Source organism: Notolabrus celidotus, chromosome 18 (genome assembly GCF_009762535.1).
Source record: "Notolabrus celidotus isolate fNotCel1 chromosome 18, fNotCel1.pri, whole genome shotgun sequence".
NCBI lineage: Eukaryota > Metazoa > Chordata > Actinopteri > Labriformes > Labridae > Notolabrus > Notolabrus celidotus.
Window position 1 is genome coordinate 8513983 of NC_048289.1, and position 17083 is coordinate 8531065.

General features: G+C 38.4%; 3 protein-coding genes across 4 annotated transcripts; 2 read left to right on the forward strand and 1 right to left on the reverse strand.

The window, feature by feature from the left end:
* The first annotated feature begins 757 nt into the window (after positions 1-757).
* On the forward strand, positions 758-2818 carry LOC117830116 (cytochrome c oxidase assembly protein COX19). The gene is made up of 3 exons (XM_034708075.1): positions 758-979; positions 2197-2308; positions 2429-2818. Exons 1-3 carry the CDS (start codon positions 898-900, stop codon positions 2520-2522), a joined length of 288 nt encoding a protein of 95 aa, XP_034563966.1. The 5' UTR covers positions 758-897; the 3' UTR covers positions 2523-2818.
* A 1305-nt stretch (positions 2819-4123) lies between these two features.
* Positions 4124-9561, reverse strand: LOC117829895 (RNA-binding protein with serine-rich domain 1-like). 2 transcript variants are annotated; one of them, XM_034707677.1, is made up of 7 exons: positions 9432-9561; positions 7763-7909; positions 7364-7531; positions 7115-7217; positions 5857-6010; positions 5565-5706; positions 4124-5460 (listed from the first exon to the last, which is right to left on the reverse strand). In XM_034707677.1, coding segments are annotated over exons 1-7 (816 nt in total). In that variant the 5' UTR covers positions 9434-9561; the 3' UTR covers positions 4124-5360. The 2 variants fall into 2 exon arrangements, with proteins under 2 accessions (XP_034563568.1, XP_034563569.1); XM_034707678.1 differs by lacking the exon at positions 9432-9561 and adding an exon at positions 9381-9422.
* Positions 9361-14625, forward strand: LOC117829893 (solute carrier family 2, facilitated glucose transporter member 11). The gene has a single exon (XM_034707676.1). The coding sequence runs from the start codon at positions 9980-9982 to the stop codon at positions 11591-11593; it is 1614 nt and encodes a 537-aa protein (XP_034563567.1). The 5' UTR covers positions 9361-9979; the 3' UTR covers positions 11594-14625.
* Positions 14626-17083: the final 2458 nt, after the last annotated feature.

The following is a 17083-nucleotide window of genomic DNA, read 5'->3' on the forward strand; positions in this document are numbered from 1 at the left end:
TCCTTGGTAATGGCTGGATACCAATCAACCAAGCAATTAATAAATCAATACATCGATCAAGCTTTATTTATATAGCACCTTTCACACAAATCAAATGCAATTCAAAGTGCTTTACAGCAATTGAAAAACAAAGGAATAAAGATAAGACAAAAAATAGAAAATGACTAAACTTAAATCAGAAATGGATTTAGAAGTGGGTACTAATGCACACCAATTGCAATAAATGTATATAGTTGCTCAACAGAGGAAGATGGTTAACGAATAAACAAATAAATAAAAACATAAAACGTAAAAATATATAATAAGAAATAATATAAAAGGTAAAGATACCACTTAAAGACAAACAAAAACACTAAAACTTGCAATAAAAGAGTAGTTTAATAATAAAAAATAAAGAGTTACAAATTAAATAATTAGAATATTAAATAATGTAAAATTACATTAAAATGAAGAAATTATATGAATTCATAAAAGCTTAACTAAATAGATGGGTCTTTAATTATCTTTAAAGTCTGAATATTTCCAAGGCTTTAGTTTTACTGTTGAATGTGGCTAATTGTGCATTTCCCTGTGCTTCTTCTGTTATGGTTACTAAACTATTCATTTACATTCCACCAGTTTCTTACTGATCAATGAAAAAAATCAAGGGCGATAGTAGTTTCTCACATTTTTAATAAATATTTGTATTACTTCTTTCCAAAATAATGCAGAATCTATAAAACATCGATTAACCGTATGATTCGATCGACTGCTAATGTCTGTCTGACTAAAACAAGACGTCATAACAACGCGACGCAGGACTGTTTCTGTTGCAGTAACCCTTTATTACACAGTTCATGCAGTAGCCGTGAAACATATCAGTCACTGCTCTTACAGCAGGAACTGTAAACATTGAATATGTCGACTGCTATGAATTTCGGGACCAAAAGTTTTAAACCTCGGGCTCCTGACAAAGGCTCGTTCCCTCTGGATCACTTCGGTAAGGTCGTCATGTTTCCTTGTGCTCAACACTGGTTTGTTTCATAAACTCAATATTGAAATAAGTCTGTAAAACGCACGATCAAGGAAAAGTATTAAAAATATTTATAAATATCGGTCTTAACAAAGACTGACGGGCTTCATTTTAGACTGACTGTCGTTATTAAAAAATAATAATCAAAATATTCTTTCTTCATGACCACACAGAAACACTGGCTGAACGTGATTTTCAATCAGTAAAGCCAAACACTCAATGTCCTTTTTGACAATATAATTCAACACAACATAGAGTCAATATAATTCAACACAACATAGAGTCAATATAATTCAACACAACATACATCCAATATACTTAACACAACATACATCCAATATACTTAACACAACATACATTCAATGTAATTGAGGGAAATCAGAAACTTTAATTTCCCTAGTTTTACGTTTTTAGAAAAAAAAAATCTGTCCTCCTCCGCAAAATGAGCTTATTCAACCCAGGGATAAAGGTACTATCAAGCTGTGTACATTGTTTTACTTTCTTTATTTTTCATCTCTTATTAGAATAGAATATGTCTTATGTCATTTACATTGTACAAGGACATTGAGATACAACCCTTAGCAGTGCAAAAAAAGATGCATAAGTAAAAGGGTAAAAGCATAAAAACAGCAGATATAAATAACAAATAAAACACATTATTACACACACGGTATTACATTTTTTTGCAGTCCCCAATTATTGCACTTGTGTACTTCAAGTCAAGCCTTATTTCATCACCTCTGAACAATATATCATCTTACCTTTTATGTTTAAGGTTGACTGTTTTTCTGTCTTGTTTCTATTTTTTTTAACTACTCTTCTACCTTGTGAGTGCTTGCCCTCTAGTCTAGTTTTTGTCACTTCCTGTTGTTATATTTGTTTGTTTTTTCAACAAAGGCTATTTTTTAAATCATTGTCAACATGGCCATGTTGTTGCAATCAGTAAGCATCGCTCTAAAGAATACAAAACTTATATTTTCCTTATGAACGAAATCAATTAACTAAATAAAGATTAAGCCATCCTTGACTTTGTACAAATGATCCTAGTGTTCTCAATCAGTAACCCTGCAGTAGTGACAAATACATAAGGCATTCCCAAGAATGTCTGGAACAATGTTATTGTGATTAAAGACTTTGAAAGATCTGAGGATATGGTTGACACTTGTGTTTGGTTGTCATTTCAGGAGAGTGTAAAGCCTTCAAAGAGAAGTTCATGAAATGCCTGAGAGAGAACAGCTTCGACAACTCGATGTGCAGACTACAGTCCAAAGACTACCTGGAATGCCGCATGGACAAGTAAGTAACTTTTAATCAACCATTTACTTCTCATATTCCTGATATCCTTTGATTCCAGCTTATAAAAAAGACTATAATTTATGATCACAGCTCAGTATTTAACTTATCTTTTGTTTGCAGTCAGCTAATGGCCAAGGAGCCCATGGAGAAACTGGGGTTCAAGGACTTGATGGATACACCTCCCAGCCAAGCAGACAAAGACGCTAAACCTTGAAGAAAGATATCCCACAAAAGCAAAAAGGAAAAGGCTGCTGTAACATTCTCAATGAAAGTTACAACAGCTGAAAAGACTTACCTTGAGGATCATGCTGGCCTTTAAAACCAAGGAGATACTGGGATTTACATGGTGGCCTCTGTGGTTACAGAGCATTCACTGAGTTTATCAATCCTTTATGTCAATAAAACAAAGTTGAAAAAAATATATACATACACTTCTAAAGTGCAATGGAGAGATGCTGCTTTTACATATCCATAAATATTTTGTAAATAAACAAACTGTCTATAAATTGGCTCAAGGTTGATTTATTGCTCTCAGCTCATATTTTGAAGGTTTCAATGTGCACATGTAGTAAAGCTTCCAGTTTTCAAGAACAATGATTTATCATACAAGAGAGTGTTTACATCATAACACAATTACTTTGCATACTTTGTCTAGATGTTTGTTCGCATGTTGTGAGGTTCCTCGCACTCAGGGGTTCACAAACTTTCAGCCTGCAACTCCCAAATTTACCATTTTTAAAACTATGACTCATCAATGCGTGCTGTACTCGAGAAAAGGAAGGTCTTCACTGTCGTCACGCAGGAAAAAACATTGGCGTCTTCTAATCTATAAGTGCATCTTCGGTCTACTTCCCTCTTACCTCCTCACCTACATTTCACAAAGAAACTCAGGAACTTGTAATCTTTGATCTCAGGATCTTTTATTACTGTCTGTTCCGAGGGTCAGGACTGAACTTGGAAGAAAGACCTTCAGGTTTGCTGCTCCCTTGACCTGGAATGCCTTACATAAGGATTTGAAACTTTGTGTGATAACTTTAAATGCTTTTAAGCAATCCTTAAATGACTTGGAGGCTGATGCATCTGTCTGCAGATGTTCTGTTTAAATGTAACTCATGTGGCAACAAAGAAAAGCAGAAGAATTGTGACATATTTGTTATTTGCATGGTTTCATTTAAAATCAAATTACTATGTTTGTATATATTTTAACAATAATGGATCAACTTTACAGTTTTGAACAGTTCAAATGTTATTTATTTTTATATTTTTCATCCGGGAGTCTAAACCCCTCAGATGTAAATGTCATCGAGACAGCTTGTGTATTTCTGGGAGCAAGCTGGTACTGGGCTTCACTTGTTAGTTTGTGAGGTCTTTTCAGTACTTTGTGTTACTGATAGTAAGAATGATAAGGCTTAAAAAGGAAGGAAAACTGACCTCAAAACATTTTTCCTGTACCAAATATGCCCTTATCTACGAAAGCAGGTACAACTTCAGGGCATACCATAACTCAAAAAATGTAATGATTTATTTCTAACTTACATCAATGAACAGTAAAGTCAAATTTAGATAATTATAATCCGACCTACAGCTAATGGACAAATGTATCTTATCAGTTTCTAATGTGGCTGGTGAAAGTAAATGTTTTTGTCTCAGCATAAGTTATGATAATGAAGTAAAAGCAGTAAATATTGGAGAAGATGCATCCTTGATCACTCACTACCAAACAAAGTCTACCTAACTTGTTGCTGGTTGTTGAATACAGATTGGAAAACTGAAGTATATACTGATTGGAATGATGGACAATCTGAAACAAACACGTTTTTCTGTTCAAACCGTGAACTTTAATGTAATTTGTTGGAACAAGCTGGACCATGAACAGTCGATAATACTAAAGACAACTTATGGGAGAAGTACAAAAAAAATCACGTTTATACACATCACACACTGAAAGCAAATTCAAGCAGTTAGCATTAGTCCACCATTGATGAGAACAAATCTATACAACCAACACACTCCAAAAAGTAAAACCACAAAAGCCTGGATCAAAAATTCAGAGACTTCAAAATCAAGAGATAAAGAAACAATGGATGACCCACTACGTCCACATTCTACTGACCATATAATAATGCCAATGGTTTTATCACAACTCTAGAAATGACACTTACTAATAGGTGTTTAACTGAACTAGTCTCACTAGTAAAGGTTCCTTTTTATTGTGATTCTGCAACAATGTTAGCAAACAAACTCCAGGGCTACAGAAAGAGTTGTCTTGAAAGGTACAAATAATTAAAACTTAAGTACAAACAGTGGCACTGATCAGGATCTGTACTTCATCAATAACTCAGTGCAAGTCTTAAAAAAATTAAAAGTGACTCCAGAGAACACTGATAGCTCTGTTCTCAAGTTTTTTGTCAACTTACTGCTTCAGAAAAGAGAACACAGACGCTAAAATCAAGTCAGTATCAGAAGTTAATTAACTGTTTCACTTGTTTTTGCACTTTTACTACAGTTTAGCTGCTTGAATTTGAAGAGTAGTTAAAACAGAATCAGCAGATCTTTCTGAATGAGACATTTTAACTAAGGCAACATGAAAAGAAGAGTGGAGAAATATCAATCCAGCATGTTCAAATGACGAGACAGTAGTGGTGCAATAGTAAGCCTGCTGACTCACTACATCAGTGGTAGAAGTGGCTCAAATGTTGTAAGTGATTTACAAAAACAGCATGAGATTTTAGGAGTTTGTCTAAACATAAATCTGACCTTGACACTGGGTCACCTTAAATGTGTGCAGGAGAAGAAGAAGTTAGTGATGACTTAATTTCTCTGTTGTTTCTGAAAGTCAAAACATTGATCAAGAAACTTTAATCATTATACAGAAGTTAAAGAAATGATTTGTCACAACAAAGTAATCATTTGTGTTTGTGCGTCATCTTAGATTTTGGGCAATTAAAAATAAAAGGGTTACATTTTTTTGTCTTTTTTTGTTGTTGACACTGATATAAATGACACAGTAGAGAGGCGGATCCAGGGAGGAGGAGAAGAAGCTTCCAATGAACTAGCGGGAGGAGTTAGAGCTGGAGCGAGATCGGTGTCGACGTCGACCAGGCGACCTAGATCTGCGACGTACTGGAGAGCGCCGCCGTGGAGACCGAGACCTAGAGGTGAAAGCAAATCAAAATGTAACAAAGTTGCAATTTAATCAATCTTTGATCCTCAAATCATTTATTTTTCAAGCTCTTTCAAGCATCACATCCTTTACCTCCTCCTCATGCGAGGCGGGGTGCGTCGCCACATTGGTGGTGGAGGAGGCATCCTCCGGGGAGGGGAGAATCTGCGTGGTGGGGGGCGCACTGTGGGAGCCAGCACAGCTGTGACAGTGATCTCCTGACCATCAATCTGACCTGAGGGAGAGAAATCCAGGTCATCAGAGAGTGAGAGTGAAAGCAAGTTCATTCATGAGACTTAAGTAAAAGTAATCCCTCATCCTGTGGTCTCATCACACTCATCATCCATTTGAATGAATCACTTGTGTACTAATCTGTTTTATTTACCTCCATCCATGTGCTTTAGGGCCTTCTCTGCCTCCTCAGCAGTCTCAAACTCCACATAGGCGTAGCCTTTGGACAGGTGAGGGTGGATCCGATTCATAGGCATGTCAATCATCTTGATCTTGCCATAGGTAGAGAATATTTCCTGGATGTGTTCCTTTAAAAGAAAAATCAAGAAGAAGGTTCAACATGTACCACTAAATAAAGACTCTTTTTAAAATTAAAATACATTTCAACTTCTTGCATGAAAGGCTACACCCCCTTAAGGTCTTAAAGGTCTGCTGGTTAGCTGTCCCTAAGACCATACTGAAAATCAGGGGGGGACCGTGCCTCTCTGCAGTGGCCCCTAAACTGTGGAACAAGTTGCCCCCTCCTGTTAGATTTTCCCCAACCATACCAGCTTTTCAAACACGTCTTTGAACGTACTTCTACCCCTTTGCTTTTAATCAAACACTAGAGTTGTATGGTCTCTGTTTGTTTCTTTTATTTTTGTTTATTCAACATAATTCTATGTGTCTATGTTTTTTTTCCAAGTGTCTTTTGTGTTTTTTTTGATGATTCTTTTTTTTTTTTCTCTGTGTGTTTTAACTTATTTTACCTCACTGTGCAGCACTTTGGTAAACTTTGTTTTTTAAATGTGATATATAAACAAAGCGGATTGGATTGGATGAAAATGATTTGCATGATTCAAGTTGATCTTCATTGTCATGAAACCTGATCTTAGGTATATTTTGAACAGTCTGAAACTATGAAAGCTCTGTACTAAGAATTGTAACATTATATATTGTGCAGATGGATGTTAGCCCTGTTGCATAACTGTGGTAACTGTGCTGAGTTAATCCTCAGGTTCTCAATCACTTATTCCTGATAAGCAAATATATCAGATTGTAGAAAAGTAATAACTTCTTGTTAAAATGAAGAAGGAAAATTAAGGAAATGCAGATCAACATGTTTGGTTTTTCATGACAAACATTAATCAAATCTCAGTCATAAAATTTGTTGTTTCATTTGGTAAACAGTTGTGATCATTTCAAATACCTTTGGAAAATTATCTGCACTTTAATCTGCAATCTACTATTAAGTCGACAAACATTCCTGCTCCTATATTCTGATACATGGGAGAGAGGGTGAGCGGCGTGGCCATATTTTTTGTGGACCACTACTTTCTAATCCCTCTTTTCAATTTGTGCTTCCTGTTGTCTTTTAAATGTTTCACTCTGCAGCAGTGTTTGAGATCAGCAGTGAGATATGAAGCGTTCACCTTGATGACATTTCTGGTGAGTCGCCCCAGGTACACCTTGGTCGGTTTGGGTGTGGGGCTCCTGCGTCGTCGGTCCCTGTCGTCCTTCTTGGCTGATTTTGACCTGGTGTGACATTTAGATTTTTCATTCATCTACATTGAACATGAGATGCTCTTACACTGAACATCACGTTTTAACTTAATGTTCACTGACATCATAATCGACTAAACCCTTAACAAGGCTCACTGCTGGTTTAATAAATTCCATACTTGGAGCGTGAGCGACGTCTGTTGTTGTGGCGCTGGCGGCTTGGGCTTGGAGAGGAGGATGAGGAGGATGAGGAAGATGAGCGGGAGCTGGATGAGCCTGAGTGGCTGGAGGCAGAGGAGCTGGAGCCACTAGACGAACCTGAGCTGGATCCTGAGCTGCTGCTGGAGCTGGAACGCAGAGAAATTTAAATTTTAACGTGGTTAAACCCGTATTATGAGCTGCTAATCTCAAGTGTATTAACAGAGCAGTCATAGAGATTAGACCACTTTGTGCCTCAGACTTTAAGAGCAGGCTTTCTTTTCAAACAATTAAAAAAAAGAATGAATGGAACTGGGAACAAGTGCATCAGAACTCGACTGCATGTGGTGTAACTCTTTATAGATTGACAAGTCTCTGACCTGCTGCTCCCACTGGAGGCACTGCGTCTTGTGCGGTTCTTGTCTCGGCCGCGGCCTTTATCAGCTCCTTCTTTTGTGGTACCGGACTTCTCCTTACCACGCTGTTTACTCTTGTCGTCCTCCTTCCTCTTTGTTGGGGAAGGTGCCCTGGTGTCGGAGAAGAGGAGAGCAGACAGAATACAGGATTTCATTGATTGGACAATACTACACTTTCAAACCATGCAAATATTGTGTTAAATTACTATTGCTGTTTGTAAACAACATTGCTATCTAAGGTATGACTGCGTAGGTATTTATGGTCAGAAGAAACTAGGATAACTATGATCTTCAGGCCCTCAGGCAACACTGCCTTAAAATCAGACATGACTCTGTAGTGGAAATAACTGCATAGGCTCAAAATCACTTCCAAAAACTGGTGTCTGTGAACACATTTCATTGCAACTAACACAAGCGCAGGTCAAAACTGCACCATGCAAAGAGAAAACCATATCTAAATGTGATCCAGAAACACAGGCTACTTTTCTGGTCCCGGGCCCATTTAAGATGGTCTGAGATGAAGTGGAAAACTGTCCTGTGGCCTCACAAATCAAATTTGACATTTTAGAAATCATGGATTCCACGCCCTGCGCTGTAAAGAAGACAGGGTAGAGCGTGGTGATATTGAAAACTTTGTTCTCACGGGCTCATTAACGCCCCCTCCCTTTCCAGTGGTTGGGGGTGCAATTACAAGTTTATGTGTATCAAATTTTTTATCGAACATGTGTTTTATTTATATTGAGAAAAATTATATCACTGTAATTATCGTTATCGAATTATAGCCCAGCCCTAAGACAGGGACCTTGTTTTTAGCGCACAGATCAATAGCAAGCATCACTGATGGTATTGGGGTGCATAGGTGTTTATGACATGGATAAATTATACATCTGGGATGACACCATTAATGCTGCAGAGTATATTCAGGTTTTTGTGCAACATATGCTGCCATCCAGACAACATTTTTTATAGGGGAGACTTTACATGTTTCAGCAAGACAATGCAAAACCACAATCGCATGCATTACAACAGCATGGCTCCGTAGTAGAAGAGTCCAGGTGTTAAACTTGGAGTCACGAATTGTCACATACTGAAAACATTTGGAGAATCATGAAACGAGAAAGACAACCCGTATCGACTGAGCAGCTGAAATCCTTTATCGGACAAGATCTCACTTCCTAAACTCCAGAAAGTGGTCTCCTAACTATCCGATTCACGACCACAAAGGTCTCTACACCTCCAGAATCAGGTTTCTGCAGATACATTAGACATGCGGACTAACTGTAGCTGTAAGTAAGAGCCAAGAGTGAGGGTTTCCCGTCATCATCTGTCCAGTAATAAACATTGGAGGAGAAATAATAAGACAATAATGAGTAAAGAACCAGTGTATGTGTGAAATCATCACACTGAGCGAGCACGCTCATCGACGGCTGAACAATCTGCTCATGTTAGCATTAGCTACCTAGCTCTTATTTTTGAACACTGTGTTGAGATTAAAACTCCCGTTTCGTCGTCTTAAAACCATGTGATATGCGACACACGACTTAATATTAATCCCGTTTTTATTCATTGGTATTACACACACATCTCTCAGATTAGATAACGCCAACTTGTGCAAAAACTGTCTTTTACTCACATCTTTCCAACTCGGCCGCACAGAGATGACGTTTTACGTTAGAGCGATGTAAAAAGCGCCTGTGTGCTGAGACTTCTTTTCCCTCAATATGGGCTGCCAGGGTGATTCTTCCAATTATAGCTAACTATGTATGCCTTATTACCCTAGCTCAGGCGCTTTAAAATATATGGTTAACTAAGAAATACATTTTCTAACGACGTCAACGCCATGCAGGTTACTTAGTTGTTTTATTTGGTTTATGCAGCAAAACAAAAATAAGCTGACGTGCGAGGAAGACGCCTCCCAGTCTCTATGAGGGAGCACAAAAACCTTTGAAATGTTGATACCGGCTAAAACGGGGAAATGAGTTATCTGTCTTTCTAAATACTCAGTAGGAGCACGTTGGCGTTAGCCCGATTAATGAATGATTGATATTTACCGTGGGCCGTGCTGTAAACAGAGAGAGTTGTAGATTAAGCTTTACCTATAAATACTAAACTGTACTCCTTTGAGGAATCTATTTACACTGTGGGGACACAGAAGGACAGAAGGACACTCCAAGGCTCCAGATGTCTTCCACAGGCGACAATGAGCAAGATGACTCAAGCAGACACTCAGGAGGTGCCAGGACCCTTGCTCTTACTGTATGCTCTGCTGCCATTGGAGGCACCTTCCAATATGGGTACAACATCTCAATCATCAATGCTCCTACCAGTTACATCCAGGTGTTCATCAATGACACATACATGAAGCGCTGGGGCACTGGCTTGGAAACCCCTCAGGTGACACTAGTGTGGACTCTGATTGTGTCAGCCTTCTCCCTTGGGGGTTTGCTCGGTGCCCTGTTGGCAGGACCTCTGTCTGTCCACTGTGGGAGGAAGAACTCACTGCTTCTGAACAACTGCTTCTTGTTTGCTGGTGCTGTCTTTGTGTTAATCTGCAGGACGGCTGAATCATTTGAGATGCTGGTCTGCGCTCGTTTCCTAGTGGGGATAAACTCAGGAGTCAGTATGAATGTCCAACCCATGTATTTTGGGGAAAGTGCCCCCAAACACCTGAGAGGAGCAGTGGCTTTTTCATCTGCTGTTTTCACTGCATTTGGGATCTTCTTAGGTCAGGTTGTGGGACTCACCGGTTTGCTCGGTTCTGAGCCTCTTTGGCCTTACTTGCTGGCGAGTAACGCTTTGCCCGGGTTGATCCAGCTCCTTACCTTACCCTGGTTCCCTGAAAGCCCCAGATACCTTCTCATTGACCGTGGAGACAAGGAGGCGTGTATCAAGGCGCTTGAAAGGCTTCGTGGTGGGGAGGTTCCTGTCTTGGAGATGGATGAGTTGCTTCAGGAGCAGCAGCAACAAAAATCTGCTGCCTTGAATTCTGGATCTGCAGCTTCCACACAGACGCCCTGGTCTCTGTTTAAGAGTCCAGACCTGCGATGCCAGCTCAAAACAGTCATGGCTGCCAGTAGTGCTATGATGCTCTGTGGCAATGACTCCATCTATTTCTATGCCTCGTATATTTTCCTCGCAGCAGGGATCCCTCAAGAGAAAGTCCAGTATGTGACCATCGGAACAGGAGCATCTGAGTTTACTGCCTCCATACTCAGCAACCTGCTGATTGAACGAGTCGGCCGCAGATACCTTCTCATTGGTGGGTACTGTCTGATGTCTTGCTGGTCTGTAGTCTTCACTATAGCTCTAATCCTGCAGAGCAATGGAGTGGCCGGGATGGCCTACCTCAGCATGGCGTGTGTGTTTGCCTACATCCTCAGCTTCGGCTTGGGCCCTGCAGGAGTGACGGGGATCTTACCTGCTGAAATCTTCGACCAGGCAGCTCGACCGGCAGCGTACATGGTTGCTGGCTCCTTCATGTGGATCAGCCTGTTCTTGGTAGGGATGCTGTTTCCCTTCATTGTCAACAGCCTGGGAAACTACTGCTTTCTCCCGTTCTTGGTGGTGTGTTTGGTGTCTGCAGGATTTTTAGGATTCACCCTACCTGAGACTAAAGGGAAGACACTGGCTGAGATTACTGCAGAGTTTGATAGAAAGAATGGAGTGAAGAGGGAAAGGCAAGACGAGCAGGTAGATGAGCCCATGAGGGACCACTATGAGCTGGGCAAAGCAAGCTCTGTCACGTCTCTCACAAAAGATCCTGACCAAGACCCAGACCAGAAGAATGCGGACTGAATGTTGACGTCAACTACTATGATTGGTCGTGTAACAGGTTGCTCATTTGTGACCTCTTTATCCGCTCTGTTTGTCAGATTGACTACTTTGCATATATTCAGTAATCTATCCAGCTGTCCTATTTATGAGAGACGATCCATCTTTCAATAACTGGTTCTATTTAAGGAAATGTTTAACGTTAAAGATTATAAAGTCTCTTGATCTCAGATTTTTATTTTATTACAGATTTAAGATTCTGATGAACACTGCAGCTACTGTACAGTCTACCAAAATTCAACGTGTCTTCAGTTGTAGTTGACAATGTAGTCTAAAACAGGTACCCTGGGTTATCATCTGTTTGGAGATTAAAGATACTCTTGACTTGTATCTTAATGAAGTAGTGTGGTCAACACAAAGGCAGTTAATAAGTGGTCTGTAATGAAGTGAAATTAGGGATGTAAAATTGCCATTCCCAAAGATCCATACCAATGTTTACTATCCCAACTCAATATTTGATAGACATTAGTAAATCAGTTTTAATTTGTGACCTCCCTTTCATTCAGGACATTCTGCTTAATCAGTAACACAGGTATGTGATTAGTTTGACTCTTATCAGTTAAAGATAAACTGCCCTTGATCATAACCCTTCACCTCACATCACACCAGTCAGCTCATTTGCTTAAAGTTGATCTTTTCCCAAAATTGTGATGCCAAAGTTTTCTTGAAGATTTTAAATTATTGCACTTATGTGAGTTTGAAGAAATATTTTAATGTGCCAAGAAGGGATTAATAAAAAATGTGCAATAGTCTGAAGAAGCAGCTAAATGAAGAAGGTTTTGAAGCTTATTCTATGATTTACTTATCTAAGCCTGTATCAAACCTGATGTGATATGACCTGATGATGATACTTGTGTGTTGAATTACTGCAGAGCATACACCTTAGCCTGTGTAAGTGGTCCATGCCATTCTGAGTCTATATATTTGAGTTTTTATTTATGTGTCTGTGTCCTCTGGCAGATCTCCCTCTGTACTTAAAACAAGGGCAGCTGAAATTGGTTGGCTTGAAACCAAATGAAAACCATATAAGCCTTACAGTAATTACCAAATGACAGAATACTGCCACATGCATTAAGCCTGGCAATCATGACTGAAGTTTAAATGTCGTGTTGACTTCATCGAGCTGTAGCGGTTAGATACAAACTTGTATTCAAGCTCAGTGTTCTCAGTTTGGATGCTACCAATTGGAACAGTAACACTTGTGGCAGCTCCAATTCAGGGAAGGTGCATCCTCCTAAGGCTAAGGTGTAGAGTCTGCATCTTTGTGGTACCATGTCAAAGATTCACTGCAGAAGAATACACCAGGCTTTATTTATGTATGTGTTTATTTATATAATGGGACACCTGCAGTTGAGTGAACTTTTTGAACTGTAATCTGGTCCAGAGGGAGACCGGTTAATCAAGTCAGGCTGATTAATCTAACCATTTTATGACATTTTGAAATAATAATCAATACCTGTCCTCACAAGGGCGATAAAAAATAGTACTCAAATAATGTCTGCAAACTGTGCAAGCAGCCTTATCAGCCTCTTAATGAGAACATGTTTACCCATCCTAAATGACATCATCAATCTTCAATTATTCTGTTATGATATACAGATCGATGCAGTTTAGTCATGGGTTGGTCATGTTTTTAAATCTATACAATGAACATTTCTGCATCATCAATTCATTACAAATATAATCTAAAGCATGTTACTGGCTAAAATAGACATGTTTATTAGATTGTAATGTGCATGGAATTAATGGAGGTTATTATTATGAAATTATTGTATTTTATTAAATGCAAGAAAACAACAAAATCATCATATTGGCATTACACATCGGCCAATTTGCTCTTTAATTACCAGAATCGCTGTCGGCCATTAAAACACCAATATTGGTCAACCACTTATATGGTGCTCCAATATGTAGGGTGTCATCAGAGAGTATTTAGATGCAGAATTACTCTTCATACCGGCTGGAACTCTGTGAAGATTTTGTCAGTACTTAAGTGTTTGCACTAAAGGGGTTAATAATTGGAATTCATGTAAAAGGATTACTCGCTCTAATCCAACTGCAATTGGTAGATAACAGGCCACTTTTCTTGTGTAACATGTAAGCTCATTATACTGCTCTTTTGACATGTCATGATTGTGTCCATCTCCTATCTGGTGAGCCAAGAGGGAATGTTCCCTCTCTAAACCCTGCCGATGTTTTAGTGATGTCTACTTGATTTCACAAGAAGCCTGTGTAATGTATTTATTGTTTATCCTTGCATCATTTACGTTTATTAGATAGACAGTCACTTCATGCATCTGTCTTTCAAGTGATACCAACAGCATGATTCCATTTGACCACCTTTTGAAATGTCACTAATCTTATGTGCATGAGATTGTAAAAATGTAGCTCTGCAAAGCAGCCACAAGATGTCAGCACTATCTCAGGCTCTCTTTTCTGTATTTAAATGTAAAGCTGTATAGAGCTGTCTATCAGTTCTAAGTATAAATTAATTCAATTTAAAGTTTAACATGGAGTGCATTATTATAAAACTAACCTGGATATTTGTAGCAGTCCCCCCGACGCGTGATAGATCTGGTGCTGCAGAAGGATCTGGCATTGTCCATACTATGCACATTCTGGTGTGACATATTATATTTGTTTTCCAAACAATGGGAAGTGGACACACTGCCAGACAGTAATTTGGCAGTATTTGGCTGCTCTGACAGGCTCTGCAGCTAAAATAAGAATATTCCCAAACTGGAAGTGTCCAGTGTCCTTGTGTTTCAGGAGGTGGCTCAATAAAAAGCTTGCTGTTGTTGAAATGTAACGGATTTACTTTAGCAGATGTAATTCACACAATTACTCTCTTAAAGGTGTGGAAGTCGTTTTTGACATTGTTTGAGAGGGAATCAATGTACAACCTACAATCTGTGCTGCTATGGTGATGTTGACTTGTGATGCCTCTCCATTATTATTTATATTGACTGATATTTTGGCTGTTTCTTAGCTGGATACTTTGTTGTGTATTGTTTTATTATTATTATTATTATTATTATTATTATTATTATTATTAATAATAATTTGAATAGGTATATTATTTTTTTATTGTACCATTATTATTTTATTTTTTATTATTTATCAAAAAAATACAGATTTTAGTTTGTTTATGTTGATCCCAAGATCCTTTATGAAGAGGGGCGGTCTTGTCTTGTTGCTGTCGCTGCAACCTTTGCACTGTTGGGTCCTTTTCAATATGTAGCCCCTGTGGAGCCTCTTCTGTGTATTTGTTATAGGATATAGAGCAATGTTATAAAATATATATATTGCAGTACATGTATATTCTATATAAAACTGTATAATATCAAATTGAATCACCGTTTTATTAAGCCAAAATGATAACCCTTGCAAGGCACCATGTAACGAATTCTGCGTGTTTAATGCATCTGATTATTTCCTTGAACTAATCAAAAGAAAAGTGATTCCTGTTAATCTTTTTGCTGGATTTCATGCCATCAATGTGTTGCTGGAATAGGAATGATACGTACTTATGGTGCAAAGCTGTCTTTCTGAAGCATGCTGAGACAATCACTGTATTTTGCTGTATGATCCTCAGGCCTTATTTTTCTGTAATGAATTTATATTTTGCATATATCAGTTATTTATTCAATTATATTTTATAGAATGAAAGAAACAACTGTATGCAAATCAAAAAAAATAAAGCTGATGTACACCACTGTCTCTTTAGTAATCTGGATAATTGGATTGATCCAACAGTTTTAATCACATTAAGTCACATTACTGTGGATTAATTCCCTCTGGTACTTTAATCTGCTTACTCTTACCTACTCCCTTTAAAGCTGTTACGCTAACACAATTATGTTTATTTAGGAGAAAAGCACAGTTTGAGAACATCTTGCTGTAAGTGTATGGTTTAAGTGTGCTGTTTGTTAACATCATTTGGACATAGAGCAGTGAGTCTGGCTATTTGAACTGCAGCTAGATAACAGGAGAAGGCATTTTATTATTACAACAATCAGGTTTTGAGTGTGTATGTATAAATGAACAATAGAACTCATAGCTTGAACAGTTGCTGAATTAAATCAGCTCAACGCTTCTTTCTTTAAAATGAGCTTCAAAACCGATAGGCCTTTCCAAGATTGGCAAACTAATTTGATTAACTCATCACACTTTTTGGAGCTTGGCAGTGTTAGTATGTCTTACCATCAGGACTTAGGCATTTGGGGAAATTAGCTCAGTTTTGCTCATTTAGCTTATTTTTGCATGCTTGGCTTGTAGTTTATCTCTCACACTATGCTGCCTCCTCCTTCATGCTCACTCAAAAATCTGTATTTTTGGCAATGAATGGAGATCTCAGTCAAAGCATGCATCATTGAATGTGTGGCACTTTGAAACAACCTCATTTTGTTGTTTTGGGGACTGACATAAATGCAAAGGTGACAATAAGTGCGATTTTCTCTACATCACTCCATCATGTCCAGGTTTCTTTAGAAATATCAGCTTCACCAGTCAACAGACTCAGTGGATGACATCAGCCAACATCACAACTAGTATTGGCCAAACTCAATGTGGGGATTTAACTTGTTGTTGCTGAGGGCAGACCATGCTAGATCACAAAATTTCCTCCTGTAGAGTCTGAGACTGTCTAATGAGATTTCCCTAGCAGGTTACTTTAATTAGTTTTTTATTAAAAATGAAGATTAAAATGCAATATTTAAAAAGCTACAGTCAGGAGATGTTTGGCTAAGCTCATTATACAGACTGTAAGCAGGGCAACAGCTTGCCTGACACTGTCCAAGTGGAAAAAATGAATAAATAGATAGACAGACGGAGAAATTAACAAACAAATGAATAAACAAATAAGAAGCTAAGCATACCTGATTATTATTTAATTTATTTAAGACTACGCTGTTTAAAAGTATCTTCTCAATAGTTTCTATTTCTAACCCACTTTGTAAACCCCAACCCCCCTTTTATTTTCCTCTTAAACATATCTTCTCAGCACCACTTTCCTTTCTTGTCTTCTGCTTCCAGTCTTGAAAGAAGACTTAAAAGGAATACATGTTATATCTTCAGTCAAACCAGGATAAGACTTCTGGGGAACAGTTGCTATTTTCAGGAGAGACAAGTTAAAGAATGATTTGTTATTTATTACAACAGATATTTAAATAAAGTAAGTTAACAGAAGATCTTTGACGTAAGGACTCAGGGATATTTTGTGATCGTAGGATGTCTGATCTTAGAGGCAGAAGGAAATCATCCCCAGTGTCTGGAAGTCCAGACACTGGGGATGGTGGTGGCTGATGAACCGAATGAATGATGGATGACTGATGATTGTGCAGGGACCAGGTGGAGAGGCACACACATATCGGCATTAAGAAGCAAGTAGAGGTAGAGACATAATCATATTGAAAAAGAGATCAGAGCACCCGAACTCTGCTCCCCACATTCTCT